The sequence below is a fragment of the Haliotis cracherodii genome, unplaced genomic scaffold (genome assembly GCF_022045235.1).
Source record: "Haliotis cracherodii isolate W230 unplaced genomic scaffold, xgHalCrac1.p SCAF_10, whole genome shotgun sequence".
NCBI classification, from domain to species: Eukaryota; Metazoa; Mollusca; class Gastropoda; order Lepetellida; family Haliotidae; genus Haliotis; species Haliotis cracherodii.
The window spans coordinates 48,887,693-48,914,075 of record NW_027266265.1 but is presented as its reverse complement, the minus strand read 5'-3'; the positions used below and the strand labels follow the sequence as shown (position 1 = coordinate 48,914,075).

At 39.4% G+C, this 26,383-nt stretch overlaps 1 protein-coding gene across 1 annotated transcript in view; it reads right to left on the bottom strand.

Moving 5' to 3' along the window:
• The window catches only part of LOC139454477 (calcium-transporting ATPase type 2C member 1-like), a 39,376-nt gene that overhangs the window by 9,542 nt on the left and 3,451 nt on the right, over window positions 1–26,383 (bottom strand). Inside the window, exons 2-15 of the mRNA XM_071236207.1 lie at window positions 8,983–9,180; window positions 8,286–8,375; window positions 8,108–8,143; window positions 7,506–7,567; window positions 6,418–6,526; window positions 5,660–5,815; window positions 5,195–5,263; window positions 4,640–4,782; window positions 4,013–4,137; window positions 3,252–3,349; window positions 2,917–3,012; window positions 1,812–1,901; window positions 1,481–1,585; window positions 398–554 (exon numbers count right to left, since the gene is read on the bottom strand). Of these exons, the coding sequence (XP_071092308.1) occupies window positions 398–554; window positions 1,481–1,585; window positions 1,812–1,901; window positions 2,917–3,012; window positions 3,252–3,349; window positions 4,013–4,137; window positions 4,640–4,782; window positions 5,195–5,263; window positions 5,660–5,815; window positions 6,418–6,526; window positions 7,506–7,567; window positions 8,108–8,143; window positions 8,286–8,375; window positions 8,983–9,180 (1,534 nt within the window). The remainder of the gene's footprint in view (window positions 1–397; window positions 555–1,480; window positions 1,586–1,811; window positions 1,902–2,916; window positions 3,013–3,251; window positions 3,350–4,012; window positions 4,138–4,639; window positions 4,783–5,194; window positions 5,264–5,659; window positions 5,816–6,417; window positions 6,527–7,505; window positions 7,568–8,107; window positions 8,144–8,285; window positions 8,376–8,982; window positions 9,181–26,383) is intronic.

Below are 26,383 nucleotides of genomic sequence, written 5' to 3'. Positions count from 1 at the left end.
TCTTTTCTGCTTTGATCTGATAATCATACTCAGAATCTATTGTGAGGCATCTCGGGAGAAGCATAGGTTGCCATAGTTACAGGGTTACAACTACTCTCGGGAGAAGCATAGGTTGCCATAGTTACAGGGTAACTACTCTTACCAAGGATAAAGTGGAACTGCTTGACATTACTAAGTCTGATAGCCTGGATAAATTAAGGAGTAAAAGACCATTATTTCAGTTATATCACTGCAAGTTTGGAGGAAAGCCCAAAATGAAGGTCACAAGAGTGGGATGGCGGTGAAATATCAAGGACAATAATCAGTCGAACAGTGGATCCTGGCACAACTAAGAGAGGTAACTGCACAGCACAGGGCAACACCCGCGCCCGCCCGGCCACCCTGCTATATGTGTCACCTCTGAGTCCCGCACTGCCGAGAGCAGCTGCCTGGTTATAGTAGCTGTCTCTCTGTTTCTCCAAGATGGGCAGCGAGGCTCCGTTGTAGTAGTAGGAGGTTGACTGTCGCAGAACATGCTCCAAGGCACCCTTCACAAAGTACAGGGCCTCTGTGTTCTGAGGGAGGGAAACATACAGCCCTTCAAAATTCATGCTGGTCCACAAGCCGAAGACTACTAGATTGTGCTCAGGACTAGTAAGAATCCAATGGTAGTGCTTATTGAATAGTAGCATTTGGGGACTATAATTCTGAACCAGTTCTCAATGCTACGATCATAATTTGAACTGATGAAACTGTTCGAAAAAATAAACCTAGTATAAGTTTGGTCTTGTTCAAGTAGGACCAGCTACAAACTCTGACGAGTTTAGGTTTACACTAGTCCTCTAGACTAGTCTTAAGAAAAACATTTCTGACGCTGAATATACAAATCGAAGAGGACAATCTAAGAGGATATCCGTTGACATAAGCAAGAATCATTATAAATATTTCATATGTGTACAACATCTCATGCTATGGATGCCTTCCTCAGTTTGGTTCATGCTGAATATTAACATTATCATAGAAACACTACTTGGATGTTAATTTATGTCACAGCAATATTCCAGTCCTATGACCACCTTTAATTTCAAATCAAATTTGGGTCTGGCCAACAAGTGTATGACACCATGAGCATCAAGTAACACCATTGTTTGTTTGTTTGTTTGTTTGTTTATTTGTTTGTTGTTTAACACCGCACTCAGCAATATTCCAGCCATATGACAGCGGTCTGTAAATGATTGAGTCTGGACCAGACAATCCAGTGACTGACACGTGCATCAATCCACGCAATTGGGATCGATGTCATACATCAAACCAAGTCAGCGAGCCTGACCACCCCATCCCGTTAGTCGCCTGTTACGACAAGCTAACACCATTGGGGGGCACAATGACATTCTCACCTAATGACGAGCATGGCTACATGGGATCTTTTCCATTCAGGACACCTACATTACTAGATGTAGTAAATGCATGTCATATCTGGATAGATGGAGCTGTGAGTTACCTGTCCGTATCGGGGGCGACACTTGACCACCATGTACTTGGTCTCGGAGTTGAACGGCCACTCCTGCATACGCTGGAAGTTGTCCCTCACGCTGTGCATCTGCATCTGCAGGGTGAGTGAGGGAGTGAGACAGAAGCCAAAATGTCAACATCACATACACAAGAAGAATAGCCTATGGCACCAGGCTTACCACCCTTTCGAATTAACATGGGTCACGTGGGACCAGTTTTATCCCAGCATGCCACATGTCCATTTTCTCTACCAATAACATCAATATCAAATAGATGTGATCAAGAAGTATCATCGTCAATGATAGCAAGAAGTTACTTACTTTGAGAGAAACGGCTATAAGAGCGCCCTCTGTTGGCTGGCCTCTCAATCCATCCATAGATAACTCTGCATTGTTACACACACAGCCCACCTGGAATCAGACCATGACCTTAGTTGCAGCAGAACTGAACCAAACTTTATTTACACTCAAGTCGCTAGCAGCGACATTAGAGTGAGTGAGTTTGGTTTTACGCCGCTTTTAGCAATATTCCAACAATATTGTACCCATGTAGGGATTCGAACACAGATTTTCGGCGTGACGAGCGAACACGCTTTAACCACTAGGCTACCCGACCGCCCCAGCGACATCAGAGGAACAATTCAGGAAAGATTATAGAAAAATGCATGTAGATTACAGAAAAAACATATTACAATGTCATCACAGTCATAAATCAGGAAAAAAATTGGTGGTGGTGGTGGGGGGGGGGGGGGGAATTTGTAAGGTTAGAACTTTATCATGATTATTTTACACAACTTTTACCTAATCTTCAGCTATGAAAGTGCAAATTCATGTAAGTGAGTGAGTGAGTGAGTTGGGTTTAACGCCGCTTTTAACAGTTTTCCAGTTACATCACGGCATGTCAGCTTAATGTGGGAGGAAAGTGATGCAGGTCTCAGACATTTACCACTTCGATGAAACCGACGAGCACCGGTATGGTGCTGACAAACCTAGAAACATAATCGGGGAGAACCGGGATTGGAACCCACAATCATAGGTTTCTGGCGTGCCCAAGGGACGCAAATCTGCACAGCGAATCGCAGCGCCTTAGACAACTGGGCCACCCGTGCCCCCGCAAATTCATGTTAAACCTGTTAGGTTTAATATAGCAATATTTATTAATCAGTTGTTTCCTCACTTTTACAAACGAAGGACAGACAAACAAATAGTGAAATTCCTTTCTTACGTCACATAACAAAGAGAGGCATTTTCTGACAGATAATGCACAACATTTTATTTCATGATCTTGATCAATGAATAATACAACAATTTGGCCCTACTTGATGTCTAGATCAAAACTTTGTGAAAACAATACCTTTCCAAAAAGATTGTCAGTCTGAAAATCTGATGAAGGTTAGAATTAGCAATGAATGTAACTAAACCGTACCTCGACGACCTTGGCAATTGAGGGGTGGGACTCTGGCTTCACCTCTTCGTTGTTGCACAGAACCACACCATCTGCGTTGTACCCAACACCGCTCACCTGAAACATTAGTTATCTCCCTTTATATCATTTGTTTAGCCAAAGGCAACAATTAAACACAAATTAAATATATATGCATGTCTTCTAAATTTGTGAACCAACATAAAATTAGAAGAGGCCCTATGAAAGTGTAGATATGAAAATGTTTGTTGCCTTAGGGCTCTATTTGTATTGTCAAGTGTTTGACATCAAGCTTTGGGTTATTGCCCCTGAACTGGTCATAAGATCCTGTAACTTACCTCTGCTTGCTTCCCGTCAGCGGAGCAGATGTGGGTGACGGTCATCTCATTCTTTGTCAGCGTGCCGGTCTTGTCCGAACACACCACATTCACACAACCTGGAGGCAAACACTAACCTGTGAGTATTGGCTGCTTTAATGTTTAGAACTATGCTATCTTTAACATAGTGTTCTGAAATAAGCATGAGAGTCAATAGATCCTTGACATAAGGCCATAATGTATAACTGCTAGATTATCATCCATTTTTTTTTTCAAAAGTGGGGAGTAAGGCTTTTTATTTCTCATTTTCTATTAAAATCATCAATTTGAAGACTGGACACCTTGGTATGAATAATAGATGACTTAAATAAAATAGATAATAAATAAACATTGATTTCAATCATAGCAGTTGAATGTCTGTGTCAAACATATTTCCCTTCCCCAACTTGTACTCGGAGAGTGTATCCAAGCTGCCTGTGAGGTGCTAAAAGGATAAAAGTCACATAACAATCTCATAGAAATTACCAGCTACCAATATTCTGTATATGTAAGCAGTGACCGTAGCCTGAGACAATGTGCACAGGAACAGTTGTCCAAGTGTGAGAATGATGCTGTCACCATGGTAACAGTATCACGGATGTAGCTTCTTCATGCAAGGGAAACTACCTGTCAACAAGATTAGGATCAACTCTTGCTATGCGTGCGCCCACATTTGATAATTCACTGCACATGATAAACCCATCCAAGACAACAAGTGGCTCAGTCAATTTGTGTCTACTCACCTAAAGTCTCTACAACAGGTAGCTTCTTAACAATTGCCTTCTGTTTGGCCATACGGATGACTCCTATAGCCAGCGTGACGGTGACCACGATGGGAAGGCCTTCAGGGATTGCTGCGACTGCAAGGCTGAAAGGATGACGTCAGAGTTACAGATCATATCTCCTCACAAACATTTGTGACAAAAAAGGACGGTCCGGATTGATAATGATGTTGAAACTACTGTCATTGCTGAGTACACCTATTATGAACATATCTAGCATTGCCATCAATATACTACTTACCTAACAACTATTGTGAACATACCTAGCATTGACATCAATAAACTACTCACCTAACACCTATTGTGAACATACCTAGCATTGACTTAAATATACTTCTTACCTAACACCTATTGTGAACATAACTAGCATTGACATCAATATACTACTTACCTTACAGCTATTGTGAACATATCTAGTGTTGACATCAAATACTACATACCTAACAGCTACTATGAACATATCTAGCATTGACATCAATATACTACTTACCTTACAGCTATTGTGAACATATCTAGTGTGACATCAAATACTACTTACCTAACAGCTACTGTGAACATATCTAGCATTGACATCAATATACTACTCACCTAACACCTATTGTGAACATGTCTAGTACGCCACGCCCCTGAATCCAGCCAAGCAGCATGATGATCCCGATGATAAGGAATGAGTAGAAGGAGAGCTGTTTGCCCAGCAGGTCCATGCTGATCTGAAGCGGAGTCTTGGGGGACTGGAAGTAAATAACACAAACATCTCTCATAATCACAGTGCAGATTCACAATGGAACATCCTAGTCCTACAACAAGAAATTGATAGAATGTGTATGCACCACATCAGACAAAGTAGCATTCCAAGACAGGTAACATTTTACCAGCCAATTCCATCACAATACTTCTTTTTCCAAGATTTTTATTGACGCCATAACATTTTGCATGTTCTGAAGTCTCACACAAATTACATATGGTGATTTCTTTGCTTGAAATTAAACTTGAAATTATGCATGGATTAGATATAATGATTCAAGCCAGCAGAGTTTTATGCATGCAGCGCTCAGTCACAAGTCAGTACATATTATTTGGGTCAAACTCTCAATGTTTGAGGAAATAGCATGCAGTATGTTGTGGCTGGTAAAGTCTGCTCACCTCTTCACCCTGCATCATCTTAAAAATTTCCCCAAATTCCGAGTTAAGTCCTGTTCCTGTGACAATGCCCTGAAACACATAAACAGACAATAAAACAGGGTGGAGATTGATACAGGTAACATGTAGGACCTGATCATACAACTCACATCCTCCTGCACACACTGTATGGGAGGCCAACCCTTCACATTAAAAGGCAATAAAATAGGGTACACATTGATACAGATAACATTTAGAGTGAGTGAGTTAGTATGGCTTTACGCCGCTTTTAGCAATATTCCAACAATATCACTGCGGGGACACCAGAAATCGGCTTCACACATAGTACCCATGTGGGGAAATCGAACCCGGGCCTTCGGCGTGACAAGCGAACGCTTTAACTACAAGGATTTACGACCGCGCCAATAACCCTTAAAACCTGAACATTCAACACATATACTCCTGCAGACACCATATTGGGAGACCAACCTTTCCTCGGCCTGTCTGGACCAGTGTCCCCATGAATGCGATATTCTTCTTATCTGAAATGCCGTTAGTGGTTTTCTTGTTCTGTGTTGCTATGGTTTTGTTCAGTGGGCACGGTTCACCCGTGAAGCTGGATTCATCTATGGACATGTCAATCGCCTAAAATAGAAGACACGTTTATTTACTGGCGAACAACCAATGAGCTACAAGGAATAGCAGGTCATCTGTCCCGAGGGAATGAATGGTGTAAGTCCTGAGTTTTGGCAAGAAACTTACAGCACAAGGACAGATAACCCTTAATTCAGAGTTTCGAGAAGGTTATTAATAATACAGTGACATCATAAAAGAAACAATGAATAAAACTATGAACTGTCAACCCTACATAGAAACTTCACTGAAGGCAGCCATTGCTCAGATGACGCAATTTAATTTGTGAGGTCATGAACAATAGATGACACCATATTTTTCTCAAAAATGAAGCACTGTGACATCATACGGCTTCCATTGACCAATCAACATTGAGAAGAGCAAAAATACATGTGCCAATATCAGAAAGTTATAACACACTGATCATTCCTCCGTTATGGGTAATAATTGTCATATTGATTGATCGCTGACAAGAAAGTTATTTCTCGACATTCTATAGACATCTGAAACATAGAGTTTTAGGTTCACAAGAATATATTCAGAAGCTCATATCAACTTCTTCATGTTTTTGTGAAAGTACTGCATTCCTACAACCTATTGCACTGACCACCCACCTCAAACAGTCGTATATCAGCAGGCACTCTATCTCCTATACTGAGCTCAACAATGTCACCCGGAACCAGCTCACGAGCTAAAAATGTTTCTGTTTTGCCATCCCTCACACTACAATGAAACAAAACAAAGTTATTCAGTTTTATTAACAACACATTTATTAACAAAATCTAGGCTATTTTGAAAGAACCTATACGAACTGAGAGGAACACCTCTAAATGCCCAAGTCCAAAGAAATTTGTTGATGACAACAGATATATCACCAGATGTTGAATAAGAGGATGTGAGTGAGTGCCAATCAGCAATATTTCATCCACACCAAGCCATAATATCCCAGTCTGGGCCAGGCAAAACAGTGGTCGACAGCAAGACCAAAGATTCACAACATCAGCACAAAGTGATTTTATATCTCGGATTGCTACAATTTACAATATTTTTACACAGAGGTATGAAACTTGTAGTGCAAAGATTGCTTTGTGGTATAGTGCCAAAGCATTGGAACATCTCAATACTGAGTCAAGTCAGCGGTCACTACCAGTGAGTGAGTGAGTGAGTTGGGTTTAACACCACTTTTAACAGTATTCCAGTTAAATCACGGCGGGTCAGCTTAATGTGGGGGGAAAGCCCGAAGTGGAGCAGGTCTCAGACGTTTACCACTTCGGTAAAACCCGAGAGCATGGGTATGGTGCTGACAAACCTAGAAACATAATCGGGGCGAACCGGGATTCGAACCCACAATCATAGGTCTCTGGCTGGCCAAAGGGACGCAACTCTGCACAGAGAATCACGGCACCTTAGAGCACAGGGCCACCCGTGCCCCTGCTGTCACAACTAGCTTAGTGTGCCCTGTAATACCACAAGTATGTGATTATTTTTAGTATTTTTAGTCCAGCAACATCACGGCTGGTGATACCAAAAATAGGCTTCACACATTTTACCTACATGGGGAATTGAACCTGGGATTTTGCGAGACGAGTGAATGCTCTAACCACTAGGCCACCGCCCCAATCACCACTGATGATTGTGACCAGGTATTAAAAGTAAGGCTTATGGTTGCCTACACATTAGGCCTAAACCAGCATGTACTCACCAGTGGCACTGAGGTGGGACTAGCTTAGTAAGGGCCTCCAGAGACTTCTCAGACCGATATTCCTGGAAACAGATGCATGAAGATATACATTTGACCCTCATCAAGCAATAGATATTAAATGAAAGAAAGCGGATGCATGTATTTGAAAACAATAGCAACATGTATTAATATTGATATTAGATCTGCAGAAATAACAGAAAAGACATGGGTACACACAATGCAACTCACAACAGTAAATATTACTTGTTTGTTTGTGGTTTAGTGCCACACAATATTCCAGACGTATGACAGCAGTCTGTAAATAATCAAGTCTGGACCAGGCAATCCACTGACTGACACCCTGAGCACAGATCTACACAATTAGGATAATATGACATGCATCAACCAAGTCAGCGAGCCTGACCTCCAGTTCACGTTTGTCGCCTCTTACGACAAGCATGAGTTGCTGAGATCAATTCTAACCCGGATTTACACAGGTAGTTAATATTAATACTGATGCAAATTCATATTTGACTTTACTATTTTCCAAATTACACACTTCAGTTAAAGTATCTTCAATGTCCATAACAACAAATCCCCCATACAAGGGAGGATCTACATACCTGAATGAAGGCTACTGTTGACACTATAAGGATGGCCTGAAACACAAAATATATTGCTTGTTAGTGTTTGAATGTTTGCTGTTGTCCGACAGGATGGAAAGCAAGTTTCAAGATGTTTCTGATTACTTAAAGAGCATTCTACAGAAGTTGTTAAACATCAGCAGTGGGGAAAACTTACGACGGTGATGCTGACTGCATCGTCAAACTGCCGCATGAAGACGCTGACAACCGCTGAGGCCAGAAGCAATAGAATCAGTGGGTTGTTGAACTGCAAGGAAGGAAATAGGACATTAATTCTAATCCACTGTGAAAATACAATTTATGTCATCACATCAGCACCAAACAATTACACTTCTTGGCAGCGGCCACAAATTGGAGACCACGTTTAAGATCACGCTGAATGCTGTTCAATGTTCAGCCAATATTCCAGCTACTTGACAGAGGCATGCAAGTAAATATTCCAGGCTAGCCAATCAAGTGCTTGATAGCATGAGCAATGACCCTAATTGGCGGGGCACACTGGCGCAATCAGTCAGCTCACACGTTGAAACCATCTGATCGTCATAATCACTAAACCCATAGGACATTCGGGACCCACTCCAACCCCGAATCACCGTAGGGCTTTCAGAACACAGCAACATCAACCTGGGTAACAACAGGCACAGTAACAACATCCAACATGACGATACCCCACTGTAAATATGGGTCATATGATCGTCATACATTATCTCTACAATGATAGGACACTGGGGCCCACTACAACCCAGAATCACCGAAGGGCTTTCAGAACACAGCAACATCGACCTTGGTAACAACAGGCACAATAACAACATCCAACACGGCAATACCCTGCACAGATAAACATCCTCACTGACCTGTCCAAGAAACTTTCTCCAAAGGGGTTCCTCTTTGGCGATTTCAAAGTCATTTGGGCCATACATGGTGTGTCTTCGTTTGGCCTCTTCGTCAGAGAGGCCAGCCTGGAGGTGGGTGCGGCATGCCTCCTGAACCTCCTCGACAGACATGCACGACACGTCCGTCGACCTCAGCAAAGTCATCATATCTTCAGATTCCTGGAAGAGTAACAACAGTAAATAATCAGTCAGTGATTGGGAGAGAGCCCAATAGCATATGGACAGCATTACAGGCTAATCAGGTTCAAACATAAGTCCACTAGTATGGGACCAGTAAAATTCAGGAAGGACAAGTGACATTGTCTTCTGTACTACCATATTTGCTTCAGCAGAGTGCACATAACCAATCTGCAGATACAGTATTTTGGAGAAATTTTCCTAGCATTTTTCCAAGTCAAAAATTTTCACTCATTTCAGGTGCAGTCATGGTATGAATAGTCAGTTGCGAACTTGGACAAAACATCGTTCTTGTGTCACAGTGTGCATAAAGGCAATGACACTCTACTTCTGGTATACATGCTGGCTGTACAGTATGGTATATCCACGGGGAAAAATACCACTCAGCTGCCTATTTTCAGATAAAAATGTGTTCACTACACTCAAGAAAAACGGTACCACTTTTACCATTAGGTAGACAGCAGATCATTTCTGCAAACATTTGAAAACATAAATAAATTTCTAACCCAGATCAACCTGGTGAAGGCAGATTACACTGACATGTATACACATGTGCTCATGGTTTGCCTATACACAGTTACTCAGCATCTGGAAACTCAACACCAACTCTCCTGCGAGAAACCTCTACATTTATACATTACTTCATAAACTTGATTTGTTGGTTCAGAAATTAATTAATACAAATGAATTCCCAGGGAATGATTCAATCTAAATGTACTGGATGTAACTATGTTCACCATAAAAAAATGGAAAGCCTTCAACGCCATATATTGTTTAACATGTTTAAGACCAAGTCAATTTAGAATTGACTTCAATATTTTTAGTGTTTATGGAGACATAAACATTAAAAACGGTGTACACATTGTAGAAACCTGTGTAGCGGATTAAGTCTAAGTTTGAACAATGGTTTATTCTTAGAACTTCATGAATACAAAAACATTTTTTGAAGTCAATTCTTAAAGATATATATGTAAACAGAAATCACTTCATAAACCCCAAAACAACCTGTTCATTCAATTATCAGCAAATCAGGAAAGAGTTGTCTGTTAGTGGGTGTGACCTAAAAACATTTCACACAAACATAATTTCTTGGTTTGACAATCAAATGCCACACTGACAGAATCACTTGCAATTTACTTATTCAAGTGTGATCATATCCAGAATCCCAGAATCCCAGAATCCCAGAAATCATTGTATCCCAATTTCGGGGATTGATGCTCATGATATCAATCACTGAGTTGTCTGGTCCAGACTTGATTATATACAGACCGCCATCATATATCTGGTGTACTGCTGAGTGCAGCTTTAAACAAGAAACAAACAAACAAACAAGGAACCAACTCCACCTGGTCACACCTGAACCAGCAGCTGAACACTGTCAACACATCCCTCCTAAATCACTGGTTGTGAGTGAGTAGGGTTTTATGCTGCTTTTAGCAATATTCCAGCAATATCACGGTGGGGGACACCAGAAATGGGCTTTACACATTGTTCCCATGTCGGGAATCAAACCCGGGTCTTCGGCATGACTAGCAAACGCTTTAACCACTGGGCTACGCGACCCCCTCCACTGGTTGTGTCTCAGATTACATAGACAATTGGATGATAAAACGGCATTGTCAGTTTCATATCACCCTTATTACTATGTTTACTGCTTTGTCTCATCTATTATGACTAATGCAAATAAAACTGTTAGTGTCTGATAGTGATATGTGGGTTTATGACATCACAGGCGACTTTGGGAGATGTGAGTGAGTGAGTGAGTGAGTGAGTGGATGGGTGGATGGGTGGGTGAGTGAGTTGGGATTAGCACTGCTTTGAACAGTATTCCAGTTATATCATGGTTGCGGAAATCTTTGTAAATTATTCTCTGAATAATCTGCTCTGATGCCATGTCAACAATGGCCCTCACGTGAAAGACGATGTCAATATTCAAATGCCTATAAAATGAACCCTACATCTACACTACTGACTGCATTGTCTGTACCACAAACACAACTGTCCTCTACTTACATGAAGAAACATTAGATTCTCAAACACAGTTCCTGTATGTCACCAACTCTCATGCCCTTAACATCTATAGTTCTTCACACATAAATTTACTGTACAACACAGCTGCCCCCTATATAATGGGGGAAGAGTATCGTCCCAATCAGCAATCAGCCACAACTTCAATCAGCCACAACTTCTGAAAGTGGCCAACCACCATGCACTCACTGTTACATCTTCACCACTAGCTTCATACTGATGATCTTCACCACTAGCTTCCTACTGATGATCTTCACCACTAGCTTCCTACTGATGATCTTCACCACTAGCTTCATACTGATGATCGAACAAGTAAGTGCCCAATGTGGGGATCACAAATGTGACATATAATGCAATATAGAGTGGAATAGCATTCATTGGAGTTATTAACATTTCAAAATAACATACATCTAAAACAGTGTCTAGTGTGGGGTGTAAGGTACAAAACTTTACACTGGGTCACTCAACACATAAGTAAACGTAACTTGGTGTCAGAACATATGTGTTACTTACTTACAAAAATAGAAACAAAACTGTTGTTTTATGTGCTATTGAAACTTGATATATTGTATGCACCTAAAAACCTAATACCGTATTCAACGTAATAAGCGCCCAGGGCGCTCTCAAAATTAGAAATAGGGGGCTCTTATTAGAATATTATTTTGGTGAAAAAAGAGAGTTGAAAGATAAATTTTGTGGTTTATGCTGACAGCCTGAAATGTTTATATACGACAGATATATTTTTCTAGAATTTAATTGCCCATAATTAAGGGTGCATATAACACACGAGTGCGTATTATACGCGAATAAATAAGTCTTTTGTACATTGAACAATCAGAAGGGGTGCTAATTGGGATTGTTCACTAGCCAATATATTAGCAAATATCGCCGTGGGCGCTTATTTGAGCGGGGCGCTTATTACGTCGAATACGGTACTCTTTTTTACCATTTAAATTTTGATTTTATTGTGATGCCCTTACTTACACAATGATATATGATGCACTCAACATAATATTAAGAAACTACAGTTATAAATGGCAAGAGGATTCCAGAACTGTATCATTGAGGAAGATAGGTACATAGCTGAATGAATCATACATTTTCCACACAGCGAGTGTCTATTTTTTAAAGAAGACCAATTACATATGTAACACAGACACAAAATAAGGCACCCCAACACTGGAGAAGTGGTCATCTACACAGCTGCCTCCTACCTCCATCTTGTCCAAGTGGAAACGGTATAATCTGATCAAGAAAGTACCAGTCACAGTTTCTGTATATCACCACCACTCATGCCTTACGCACAGTGTATGTTGCACTAGACAGGCAGGCCCAGTGAGGAGCGGAGGTGACAGCTCTCTCACGACTCTCTCTCACTGACAGACAGTGTGACGTGCATCAATACCTTGCCCCACAGGCTACTGGAGGGTTTTAGTACTGCTTCTTGTTTCATGTCTTTGTCTGTCAAGCTAAAAACACAGACTCCTTTGCCTTTGTCATATCTGCCAAACCTCTGACATTTACTCAAAATTTAACTACAGATATTATTCTCTCAGCATTCTATGTGATGTGTCTTATCAATTGCTTTTTTTGTATGCTGAATTTACCATATGCAAAATATTTTACTTGATTCATGGATTGTTTGGCTCTGATTGTATTTCCGCTGAAAGCAATATTTCAACCATGCCTGAAGGGAACATCAGAAATCACCTTCATTTATTTTGTCCATATGGAGAATCAAACCCAGGTGTGATGAGTGAACACTTTAGCCACTATCTTACCCACCACCTTTTAGAAGTAATGGAACTATATAATGAGTAACATGATTAACACTTTTTGTGATAACAAACATGGACACACCCTACAAAACTCAGATTCAGCTAGGTCAATTTCATGTCTGTTTTACCGTAACTGTATAAAGGGACCATCCATTTACCCTGAAGGGTAGGCCTGGGACAAATTACCAACTGTGCGATCCGCTATGTACCATGATACCTTGCTCACGATCCGATATGTATCCCGATACTTGCATGTGTTCTTATCTGTGGTGCATATGCCATCTCTTTCATAGACAATAACAGCAAATTGAAGGACTAGCCCTTTATCTATGGGACGGCGGTTTGTAATAATAAATAATCACAAAGGGGATACGATGACATGCATCAACCATGTCGGCAAATCCGACCACCCAATCCTGCTAGTCACCTCTTACGACAGGCCTGGGTTGCTACAGACCAATTCTAACCCGGATCTCCATGGGTTCATTTATTTATGAGAGAGGTAGGCCAGGAAACACTTGGGATATATAAAAAAAAAGAGATTAATCTGTCTGGAAATTATAAAGAATACTTCTGATCCACTTATCCAATAAACATGATAAAAGGGTATATTGCCAGAGGCAGACAATGATAGAATTTAAAATTTGCATTCTGTATGCCAAATAAATGTCACCACAGTCACTCACGGTGTGTTGTGTTTATTCAAAGATAATGTGCTCCGATATCTAACTGTCATGTCGATGTCATGAGTACATGCCTGGATATTTCTGGAAACATAATACACATGGCTAGAAACAGTGGTCAATGCATAACATCCTCGTTACCCTTTCAATTACCAGTACTTACGCAGGCATATTCGTATTTGCATTTTAGGGATCGGTGTATAGTTCTGGGTAAATAGAAGGGACAACATCAAGTCGGAAGCTTGGCTTATGTGAGTGAGTGAGTGAGTGAGTGAGTGAGTGAGTGAGTGAGTGAGTGAGTGAGTGTGTGAGTGAGTGAGTGAGTGAGTGAGTGAGTGAGTTTGGTGTTAACACCGCTTTGAACAGTATTCAGTTGTGGGAGGAGATCTGAGATGTTTACCACTTTACTGAAACATAATCAAAGTGAGACCTTGTTTTTAATCAGACATATATTTACAAAAAGGTGAAGCAACACTACGTGCCAGGTCAGCACAGAGTAGGTTGGTGCCCCGGAGCACCTAGCCTGACACTCACTCGGCTGAGGTGACTTTGCTTTTCTCGCCTCTGGACAAGGTTCATATAGCGACAATGAAGTCATAAATATGAACAGCAGTATTGGTCTGGGTGGGTGGCAGTAAATCAAAAAGACAATGGGATTAACAAATGGGATAAGCATCTATCAGTTAAAGGCAAACGAGGGATTCTAGACATGTACATGTCATGACTACATGGTGATCAGCCTATGGAACTAAATGTCTATTCAGACAAACGTTGTCATGAATACGTTGCCATGACAACTTATACAGTTGTGGAGTGGTTAACAGACGTGACAGCATACTGATGTAACTCAAGTAGCGTGAGTTAGAGCCAACATAAACAGCAAATTCAAATTAATGAAAATAACCATGGTTGACAGAGTTCACCATGCACACTTTACGGCCAAAAATACATCGTACATGTGTGACACTGTCACACATTACATTTTTGTATTTAATCATATCATTATTGACCAGAATTGGCAAGAGATTATCATGATTATAACAACATGTTTACCACACAGACAACTTCATAATGACTTCTCAGCATAGCTTGATAACGAACAAGGACAGTCATTTAGACAAGTATTCAAAACAGCCATCATATTAATCATTAGCACACATTATCATAACTTTATTAAGTGGCATTTAGTGATGAACAAGGATATGGATGAACAATTACAATTGTAAGTTTCATTATGACAATCTACACCAAAACATTGCTTCAATTGTAATAAAGATGCTGATAACGCATATTCACATGATCATAATTCAGTGATAGGCTGATGAATGAAAGCTAACATATAATCTTATATGTGAGTACGTACGAAAAGAACTGTGTCAAATGAGAACCATTAAAGGAGCGCTTGAAGCGATTGTGGTGATAATGAAGTCATTGCGTTCTGATTACAGCAGCCCGAGGCTACATCAGTACCTGCCTCTATGAAATGTCAGCTCTCAATGCATCATAATAAAAACAATCTGTCAACAACAAGCTGATCGATCAACAAGACAGAACTCGTAGTAAGAAGACAGCTCAATGATCAACACTTAACAATATCAAACACAAATTGTCATATCATATACGATGTAATAAGCACCCAGCTTTATTAAGTGCCCACGGCGATATTTGCTAATATATTGGCTAGTGAACAATCCCAATCAGCACCAATTCCGATTGATCAATGTACACAAGACTTATTTATTCATGTATAATGCACTCCTGTGTCATATGCAACCTTATATATATTCTGGAAATATATATCTGTCATATGTAAACATTTCAGACGGTCAGCATAAACCACGAAATTTACGATCTTTCAACTCTGTTTTTCACCAAAATAATATTTCTATTTCTAATTTTGAGAGCGCCCTGGGCGCTTATTACGCCGAATACGGTAATCCTCTATGCATCTGAAGGAGACCTTAATGAGACAGACTGAGTGACTGACTGTGTGAGTATGCTTTTACGCCAATTTTAGCAATATTCCAGCAATATCATGGCAGGGGATACCAGAAATGGGCTTCACCCATTGTATCCATGTGGGAAATCGAACCTTGGTCTTCGGCATGATGAACAAACGATTTAACCCAACATCCCTGGTAGAACAGACTGAGAGTAGGGGAGTTCCTATTAGTGTCTATGCATACTGTTGACACTCTGTGACTGAATGAGTTTGGTTATAGGAACCAAACAATATTTCAGTTACATCAAGGCATGTCACTATTGTTCACTGTTGTTCACTAATGTTCACTGTTGTTCAAAAGTGATGCCAATTTTACCAGTTTGGTGAAGTCATAGGTACAAGTATGGCTTAGACAAACCTAGAAATATAATCAGGGCTAACTGGGATTCAAACCCATAATCATGGGATTCTTGTACAAATAAGGGACACAACTCACTAAGTGTCTTAGACCCGTAATGGCAAATGATTCAGACATTATATCCATGGCCATTGTTAACACAAATGGACAATGATCATATAAACATGGCAAATACATACAGATTTGTATGCTTAGATCATACCTATCTGCGTGAAATACGCATCAGAAATGCAGAAATACGCAGTAAAATATAATCCAAGCGTATCAAATACGCAACGAACATTACAGATACGCTACAAAAATAAAACTTGTGCGTATCATCAAAATATTGTGAAGTAACCCTGCGTATTTGATTAGCAAATGAGCAACTTATATTGAAATTATAAGTTGGCATTCCGTCAACCTTGCCAAACTCATCATGATCATTTGCCATCACACTTTCTTGTGGAAGTATCGTGGTATTTTTGAGTTCTATAAAGCTCTCGAACCCACACGACATCAGTTTGCAGGGACTAGATGAATAGTGTTTTTAAATATTTAACTTAAATACCCACATGTGTAAAAACTAGTGGGTAACAGAAATTTGAATACGCACCTAGAATTACTGATACCCAATGATTTTAAAATGCATGGGTAAAATACCCACAACACCAAAAGCTTATCTGGAGCTCTGTAAAGAAACAGTAACAAAAGAACTTATGGATGCCAACTTCTTTTTTATGAGGAACACCACGTTTCGGAGTACATGCTTACATCTTCATCACCTTCATCATTCATTCACCTGATGAAGGAGTAAGCATATACCCCAAAACATTGTGTTCCTCAGAATAAAGAAGTTGACATCCATAAATTCTTTTCCTTATGCGTATCACTTCTCAATGCCTTTCAAAGACTTGAAACAGTAACAAGATGACAAACACGCTGGGGACAAGCAGCTTAACCTATATCTATAACATGTATAAGTTGTCAGTGTACAGTCACGCTAGTATCAGCTTTAGAAATTGGCACTAGTCCCATAGTCGTTGCCAAACTGCCCAGTAGTTAAAGTTTCATAAGGAATGGTAGAAATTTGCCCTTATTAAGGGTTTTGCTGTATGTTATCATTATAAGGACTAGTGGACTAAAAATGTTAGTTTCTACCACTGCAGTGTTATACTACTGCTGCTAAAACGTGGTAGATATTCCAATGTCATTATCAGCCAAGCTGCCACCAATACACTTACCTCATGAATACACTTCATGCTATATTCCTGCTATGTAACCTTCCATTCTAACAATGACTACCTGTTCATGGGATCAGCCGTTGTCTATTAGTCCAAGACAAGTTTAGAATTTAGGGGACTAGTGGTCTTCTCTCCAAATCTAGTTCAGCTACAAGAGCTAGCAGTGCAAAATGACCTGCTGACTAGTTAGATGTGTTTATCTCCTGTTCAACAATAAAAGCAGACCCCACTTACCTCATGAACACTCTACATGCTATATTGTGAGTAACTTTCCATTCTAACACAACGACTAAACCTCAGCCTGTCCTTCAATGATAGCAGACCCCACAAACTCACAATATAATTAGGTTATTTCCATTAGCCATGTACATGAAGTAAACAGATGCAGAAACTAATAGATGAAAACAAAACCAATTCTGTATAACACACTCTATCATGCATGTTATTACAATTAATCATTGTTAATTGATCAGACAAATAACACATCACTGAACATGATGAATACAAAATATGCTAAGTATCCATAAATATAGTCTGGAAGGTAATTTAAGGTACCGACGTTTACTACAATATCTGAAAAACTATCAGACCTACTCCAGTCAAAGTTGGTATGAGATTATTAAACAGTCATACATAACTGGATATTACATTTATAGACAATCGGTGCATGAATAAAAAATCTGTCTATTTAGCTATCACTATATTTCATTAACAACCAGACCTGTTCGTCACGGGTCAAACGAGCATTTATTGAAACAGCCATCTGCATAATGCTACCCCTGCGTCACAGGGCCATATGACACAGTTGAACCAAGCAACTCAACTCGAACGGGTGATTGGGCGTCTCAACGTGCGTGATTCCCGTGCACCCTTTTGAGTTGATTTGATTGGTTCAACTGTGTCACTTTGACTGGAGTAGGTCCGATAGTTTTTCAGATATTGTAGTAAACGTAGGTACCTTAAATTACCTTCCAGGCAAAAGTTAAAAAATGTTAAAATACTATTTCACAGCTCTATTCTATCCAGTTTCCCAAATCAACAAGTAGTGAGTGAGTGAGTTGGGTTTATTTTGTTATATATTTTACGCTGCTTTAAGCAATATTCCAGCAATATCACAGCGGGGGAATGGGCTTCACACATTGTTCCCATGTCGTGAATCGAACCTGGGTCTTTGCCGTGACGAGCGAACGCTTTCACCACTAGGATACCCAAACGCCACGAGTTAGGTTTGATGCCACTTTGAACAATACTTCAGTCGGATCACAACGTGTCGCGGCGCCTTCGACGACTGGGCCACCCGAATCACCAAAGTAATTTGGTAAATGAATATTACTGTATGTCCCTCAAGATGTAACATATATTTGTTCTGCGTCTATAAATACATTTGAGCATACTGGACACATGTGTGTCATGTCAAACCAATTTTTATGGTACAGTCGACAATATCATGAATATTCCAGCTTCATCACCTGTATATTATTGGTTCTGGGCCATCAGTTTTTGCTCAGGTAAATTGTTCTGACAGAATGATCTAGCCAGCAGGCCAAGGATCTTTTGCAATGTTCTCGCCCCTAAAAACGTTGCCTTGGGCTATCAGCATGATCAGACCACGCCTTGCGTTAATTTCAATACTGTTATAGTGGCTAAATCTAATGGTAGGTGACTGCACAATTAATGGTCATCAGTAACAATAGCATGAAAGTTAGTGTCCCAGACATTATCAAGTTGGCAAGTGAAATGTTTAAAGACAAGATAATTCATGGTTTGAAATTAACATAAGATTGATTGTCCACCACTAATAAATTCATGGAGGACTAGTAACATTTACTTGAGGACTACAACCCTTGGACTATATCCCTTAGACGGCAACTCAGTACATCACTATTGCAGATTTGAGTGAGTGAGTGAGTTTGGTTTTATGCCGCTTTTAGCAATATTCCAGCAAATATCACAGCGGGGGACACCAGAAATGGGCTTCACACATTGTACCCATGTCGGGACTCGAACCCGGGTTTTTTGGCGTGACGAGCGAACGCTTTAACCACTAGGCTACCCGACCGCCCTATTGCAGATTTGAGAAAATACAGATAAATTTCTAACTATCAATAAATGTTTTTGTCCACCCACACATCCAGTCTTTAACTATGTATAATAACAGGCTAACAGTATCACAAGTATAAGCAGGATAAGCCACAACACATCACACCTGTTAAAATCAATATTTACAACAGTTTAAAATTATATGTTGTTTATATGATAACAGCTTGAACAGCTGAAATTGACATTAAATCAGAATTCCCACAAACTAAACCAAAGCAGGAGTGTTGGGAATCCACCTCGAAATTTGTGATCAATAACTAACATCATCAGTTGAAATCTAAATGGTGATATTTTTTTATGCACAACGCTTAGTTGATTAAAATAGAAAAAAGCTCACTGTAGATCAACATGGCCATCAAAAACGTGCACTCAATATCCATAAGATCAGAGTGTGAGTGAGTTTGTGTGGTTTTACGCCGCTTTTAGCAATATTCCAGCAATCTTATGGCGGGGGACACCAGAAATGGGCTTCACACATTGTACCCATGTCGGGAATCAAACCCGGGTCTTCGGCGTGACGAGCAAACGCTTTAACCACTAGGCTACCCGACCGCCCCCCTAAGATCAGAGTTACCCCCTTCATAACATCTGTTGACTGAAATGATACCTTCACAGAATCATATTTCTGGAAGGAAAATAAACTCTTGCACATGTAAGCTAGTGAAAATTGAAACTGGCTAGCCACTTTTAAGGCTAGCTAACCCACCTGGCCAGCAATACTTTGAGTCTATTTCACACACTGGCAGAACCTTTAACTTTACAAATTAATCAGCTAACAGTAGCACCAAGAATGTAGACTTAGAATTCTAACCATAAAAGCATGGTGTGATAGCAGTTCGATTGATTAAAATCTCATGCTTTTTTCACAAACTCATGCTTAACATGTAATCCGCCTTTCATGGAATCAAAAATAGGAAATCCAAATTAAGCATAAAGGCATAGGTCAGTTTACTGACAAATGATTGTATACAGGTTCCAAGTCTTGTCATGATTGTTTGTAGTTTACCACCGCACTCAGCAATGTTCCAGCTATATGACGGTGGTCTGTAAATAATTGAGTCTGGACTAGACAATCCAGCGATTGACATCATGATGATGATGGTTATCGATGTTTGGGGTACGAATTCACCAAGTTAGCAAGCCTGGTGCCCCCCCCTACCCACACACACACCCCGTTAGTCACCTCTTATGACAAGCATACACACATCTTACGGCAATCATGGGTTGCTGAAGACCCATTCTAATCATGATCTTCACGGGTACCTTTGAACGTCTATATGCAGTGTCATATATTCACCACAGCTGCTGTTACTGGGCCTTTTCACTACATTCATGAGTAGTGTTTTGCTTGTAATTAAATGATTATTTTACAAGGTTACCAAGAACAAAGACGTCATCATACACAGTTGGCAACTGTCATAACTGCTTCATAAGCTTGTGTTAACAACCTCACCACACTTGACACAGAACTTGGAGAGATGCACTAAATCTAGCACTCAGTTACATTGTTTACTGAGAGCTTTGTCATGTATCTCATAGTTTCCCACATTTGCAGTCAACCTGACATGAAAATAAACTCCAATATGTACAGAAAAAACTTTTATAAAAATGAGATTGAGGAACACTAGCATGTTTAACATTAATTTCATCCTCACAATAATTTTATGATTCACACAAGTCATTTGTTGCGGAATGAATTTTCAAGAACTATTCTCTGTCAAAGAATGTTGTTTAGAAATGTCATAATCGTTTTGCCATACAAGTGAGACCCTTGAAGATCTGGGGTAGAATAGGTCTTCAGCAACCCATACTTGCTGTAAAAGGCAACAATGCTTGTCGACAATGGGATCGGGTGGTCAGGCTCGCTGACTTTGTTGATGCAGATCATCGATCCAAATTGCGTGGATCGATGCTCATGATATCAATCACTGGATAGTCTGGTCCAGACTCGATTATTTACATATTCCATCACATAGCTGGAATATTGCTGAGTGCGGCTTTAAACAACCAACCAACCAACCAACCATACAAGTGATCTTAAACTGATCATACTATCATGACTATAATCAATAGGAGCACAACTTTGACTGTCCATGGCGAATGCAAACTGAATCAGTGTAATAATTTATGGCCACCATATTGATCTGATGACAACTGAAACATTTAAAACATTGAGTGCTCAGGCTGTGTACCATGTATAAAGGCAGGGCAACATCACTTATTTGGGATAACACTTGCTTATTAAAGTACAGATTATGGTAGATTGAGTCCCATCCGGGACTTGTTGAAGCAGAAGTTGGACTAAAATATCATGTTAAATGAAGGAATATAATCAAAGATCATAAGTTCAGCATGTGATGTTTTTTCAACACTCTAGCGTGTTTAAATTAGTTAATAATACCGTCACTTCGCATAAAGACAGAACTATCACATACAAAATGTACTTAAACTTAATGATAGTTACACATGACATTACTTACTGAAATCAGTGTGATAGGAACTGTGATCGATTCACATAATCTACAAACAAATTATAGTTAAAATTACAATAATTGGTTGGAAGTTTTGTCTCCCATATGATGTGAAAAAAAGATTGAAGTTCAAAGTAAATTCCAATAACTACCAAACCTTCCTCTAATCATGTTAATGTTGACTTACTTTACAAGCAGTTGTTTGACTGACAGTACATTCCTCCATCACACAATCAGTCCATGTAACAAGCACAGTGCTTTGTGTCCACTGGTGAAGCTCTCTGTACACAGTGTGTTGATACCTCACTGTCCTCACCAATAATGAAGCCTCCCTGATACTACTCCCTTACTACTAGTCTCATTGCATAACATTCAGTCAAGCATTGTTTGGGGTCAAGACTCATCATAAACTTGCCACCATGCAGATATATTAATCCTGGCCAGAGCAATTTCACTTCCTCATTCTACAGCCTCAAGCAATCTTCAGTGTCAGTACATAGGAATTAAGTGGGTTAACTTCTAACAATGTCAATGAGTAATGCTTTTTGTGCCTGGCCTTAGCATTGTTAGAATGTCAAATATCTCCTTAATACTATTATTTAGGATAAGCTAATTTCAGTGGCATTGTCAGTTTTTCCACACTGTTTTATTAGTATTCAATACTATCATGTCAGAGTGTGAGGTACAAATACTGTACCATCAACATTTTTTTATTTTAAGGACACCAATCACAATACTAATTTTAAGAGTCTGTACCGGAAAAAATTTCAAACATAAATTTTGATATGTTTTAAATAATAAACTTGGCAAGTACATTTGAAATGCTCCAGTAATTCCAAAATGCATAGTACTTTCTTTCTCCACAAAGAACATCATTAGTTTGTAGTTACCTCCCTCAGATACACTGACACAATTTGGTACATTTCCATCAATCATGATTGGTTTGTTTGTCCTGTTAGTCACCTCTTACAATAAGCATAGTAACCTGTTACATCAAGCATGGGTTTCTGAAGACCTATTCTACCCCGGATCTTCACAAGTCAATCACAATTGGTAAACATCCAGGGCTCCAAAACAGTCACACTCTCCACATGGAAAGTTGTGAAACAATTATGGCCAAAGTGTGGAAGATGTATTAATTTGAATTATTGAGTAAACATGACGTTTCAGCGTATTGTTTAGTTTATACACAGGGCCAAGTAACTAATATCTTCTACGGGTGTTGGTGTATATGTTAAGCCGTCCTGTGGTTCACATGCCAACAGTTTATTTTCTTGTTTTAGAGATGTTCTTTATCCTCATGGCCATTAAGCCACGACTTAAGGAGTGTACACATCAGCAGGCAGAACACAAAGTAAAACTATCAGAACTTTTCTTTTTTCAGGGAAACTCATGTTTATTTGGGGTTAAATTAGATAAAAATATCATAATCATGATGATGTAAGTTTGAAAAAAATACAAACAAAGAGCATGAAGAGGTAAAGAAAATAATATTTCCAAACCAAACCAATCCAAAAACTACAGTATCTGAAATATATCTGTTTTTCACTCTGGTTTGATTTAGACAATACACACAAAAATAGAATGGTCATGAAAAAAAGTGCAACGAAAATGTTTAGATTTCGCAAGCTAAAATATGACATTTATTATGTGTTCCTTGAGCACTTGTTAAGTAATAGCTCCTGCTCAAATAGCAGCACCCGAGAACTATGAATACTGTACAGCTGTAAACACATACACCCATCAATATCCTCTATTTCCATCACAAGGGGCGGTCAGGTAGCCTAGTGGTTAAAGCGTTTGCTCGTCACGCCGAAGACCCGGGTTCGATTCCCGACATGGGTACAATGTGTGAAGCCCATTTCTGGTGTCCCCCGCCATGATATTGCTGGAATATTGCTAAAAGCGGCGTAAAACCAAACTCACTCACTCACTCACTCCACCACACACACCATCAATAGATGGCAACTCAAGGACATCAGAAATTAGCAATCAGTGACCATGGAGACAATACAATCAAGGCAGACAGTGGAGGTCTGTGTCCCACTTAATTGCATAACATTACAATGCTGTATACTTAATCTTCTCATCATGCTAATGGCAATATGATAATGACCATACTAAACATGTTTGTCTATTGACAACTTTATTAACACGATCACTGGAGATGCTGATGATTAAGGGGACATCTTTCAGACCTTGAATACCATTGACAAAGACTGATACACCCTTCAATAGGGCTGTTATGATTCACAAGCTTCTACACCTGCTGAAACAATACACAATTTGACTACCCATGTAAACAATGGTAAATGATTAAAGTTTTAATTCTGTAACAATTTTCAAAAAGTAATACCGGTAGTTACAAAGTTCTATAATAGCCTGACTTGATGGCGACTAAAGCTAGATATTCCTTGCTGACTCCACGAATCAAAACTCTGATTACATGACAGTCTGCGACTGTGTTAGCCACTAGCCCAAAGCCCGAGTCTAGTAAAATTCAGTCTAGTAAGCCCAGCTAATTAGTCCATATGCAGAGCTAAAGATAAGCTGCGTATTTGCATAAAATACCCACCCAAAACTGTTCAAAACCCAACTACTTTCAACTGTGTTTTTATACAGAAATGCATGCATTAAATGGAACACGCAATTGTTTGAAAATAGCACATGTAAATACCCATTGAAGTTTTTTCAACATGCATACAACGGGGCTAATTTTCAAAACACAATTATGAGCTAATTTACTTTCCGAGTCAAGCCTATATTTATATACATCTTAAACATTATTTCATTTTTTTTAAATCTCAAAATGCTTACTCATTTTCAGAAAAAACAATCGAGTGATGAACAGATGAGTGAAAAAATAATGGTTACCCAATGAAAATGTAATAACCCAATTACAATAGAAACCTTTGAGTAAAAACTCAATTGTTCAAAACATTATCTGGAGCTCTGCATATGACAACACTAAACTTTACTGAAAATGATGTTTGTATATTGTTAAGCTAGTACTCAAAAGTTTCTGGCAGAGACTCACATACATACAGAGATCATCTACATGCAGAATTTTGAAACAGCTGCCTGCCCTAGGGCTAACCAAATGCCAGTGACTTAAATTGGGCAAGTAACATTCATGTAAAGCTGGCCCAAATGTCTGGTTGAAATTTCTTACTAATACATGTTATTTCCATGAATCATCAATTCAGCAAGGCGTCATATAGTGCCCAAGTCTGTCATCATTTTATAATTCATCTGAAGTGTTTTGGGCTTGTAAAATATGATAAGGGCTTGCAACATTTTTTGTTAACAAGCCCTCCCGGCCAGTGAACTTTGGAAACTAATTCATACACTGTCTAGATGATAATAATGAGCCTACATGAATGTATAGTGTGATTTACACATAAACTGGTTGAAAAGCCGTTTTCATGCAAAAACAAATTATGTATCCCAATATGTACTACAGTATCATGATGTCCATCACTGCAGGAGGCAGCAGTGTCATGACACCTCAACCTTTCAATACCAACATCCTGCCTATTCTAGGCATCACCAACCATCCTGTGAATGACCACTGTGTGAAGCCCGCGCCATGAACACAGTGATTTAGCCTTGCAACAAGTCTGTACCAAATGCATGTATAGTAACTCCATCCTTATAATAGTCTAAATAAGCAGACAGTACAGGGCCTCTAGTCATTTATAGGGACAACTTATTCAAACTAATTATTTCCTTAGAGATATGTGCAAGTCTAACAGTGAGCATGTAGTGGAGACTACTGCATTACAGTCTAGTTGTTCAAAATGCCAATGCTTGGAATCTTGTCTTATCTGTTATGTCTGCCTTATCTTTTCTATTATGTCTGGTCCTTATCTAAAATGTCTTAAGGTACATACACATTTTGTATGTTTACATTATGACACGGCTGAAAACTTCAAATACAGCATTAAAAATTGGCACTATTCCTCTAGTCTTTGCCAAACTACCCAACAGTTAAGGTATCATAAGGACGAGTTTGACAATAACAGTTAGATTCTATTGCAGAAATATATGTTCACGATACTTGAATGCTAATGAATCATACCAACTTGGCACATAGTGGTGTCAGCAAATACAATAGAATATGACCTGTCCTTGCCTTTCTTCAGGTCAATAACAGACATCCCCCTGAGGCTACGAAATGTGTGAGGGTGCCTCAAGGCAGAGAGAGAGTATTACTAGACTGGATTGTCAAAAATAAGCTAAGATCAAAGAGGATCTAGACACAACGGCCAATGTAACTTGATATATTGCAATCAATCCTTATATTCTTTGTCACATTTCTAGCAGGGTTGGGAGGACGATCATCAGGTTTATCCAACATGGGCTTAACAAGGATTCTAAACTTGGGAAGAAGCAAGAGATTTTTAATAAAAATATTTAAATTGTTGTTTTTTTAAAGTTCTTATTTTCTTAAACATACACTCATTAATATATACCTATTCTAAATATATACAGTGATCCCGCTGGCTCTTGAAACTGCCAGTCCATTTGGACTGGTAACTC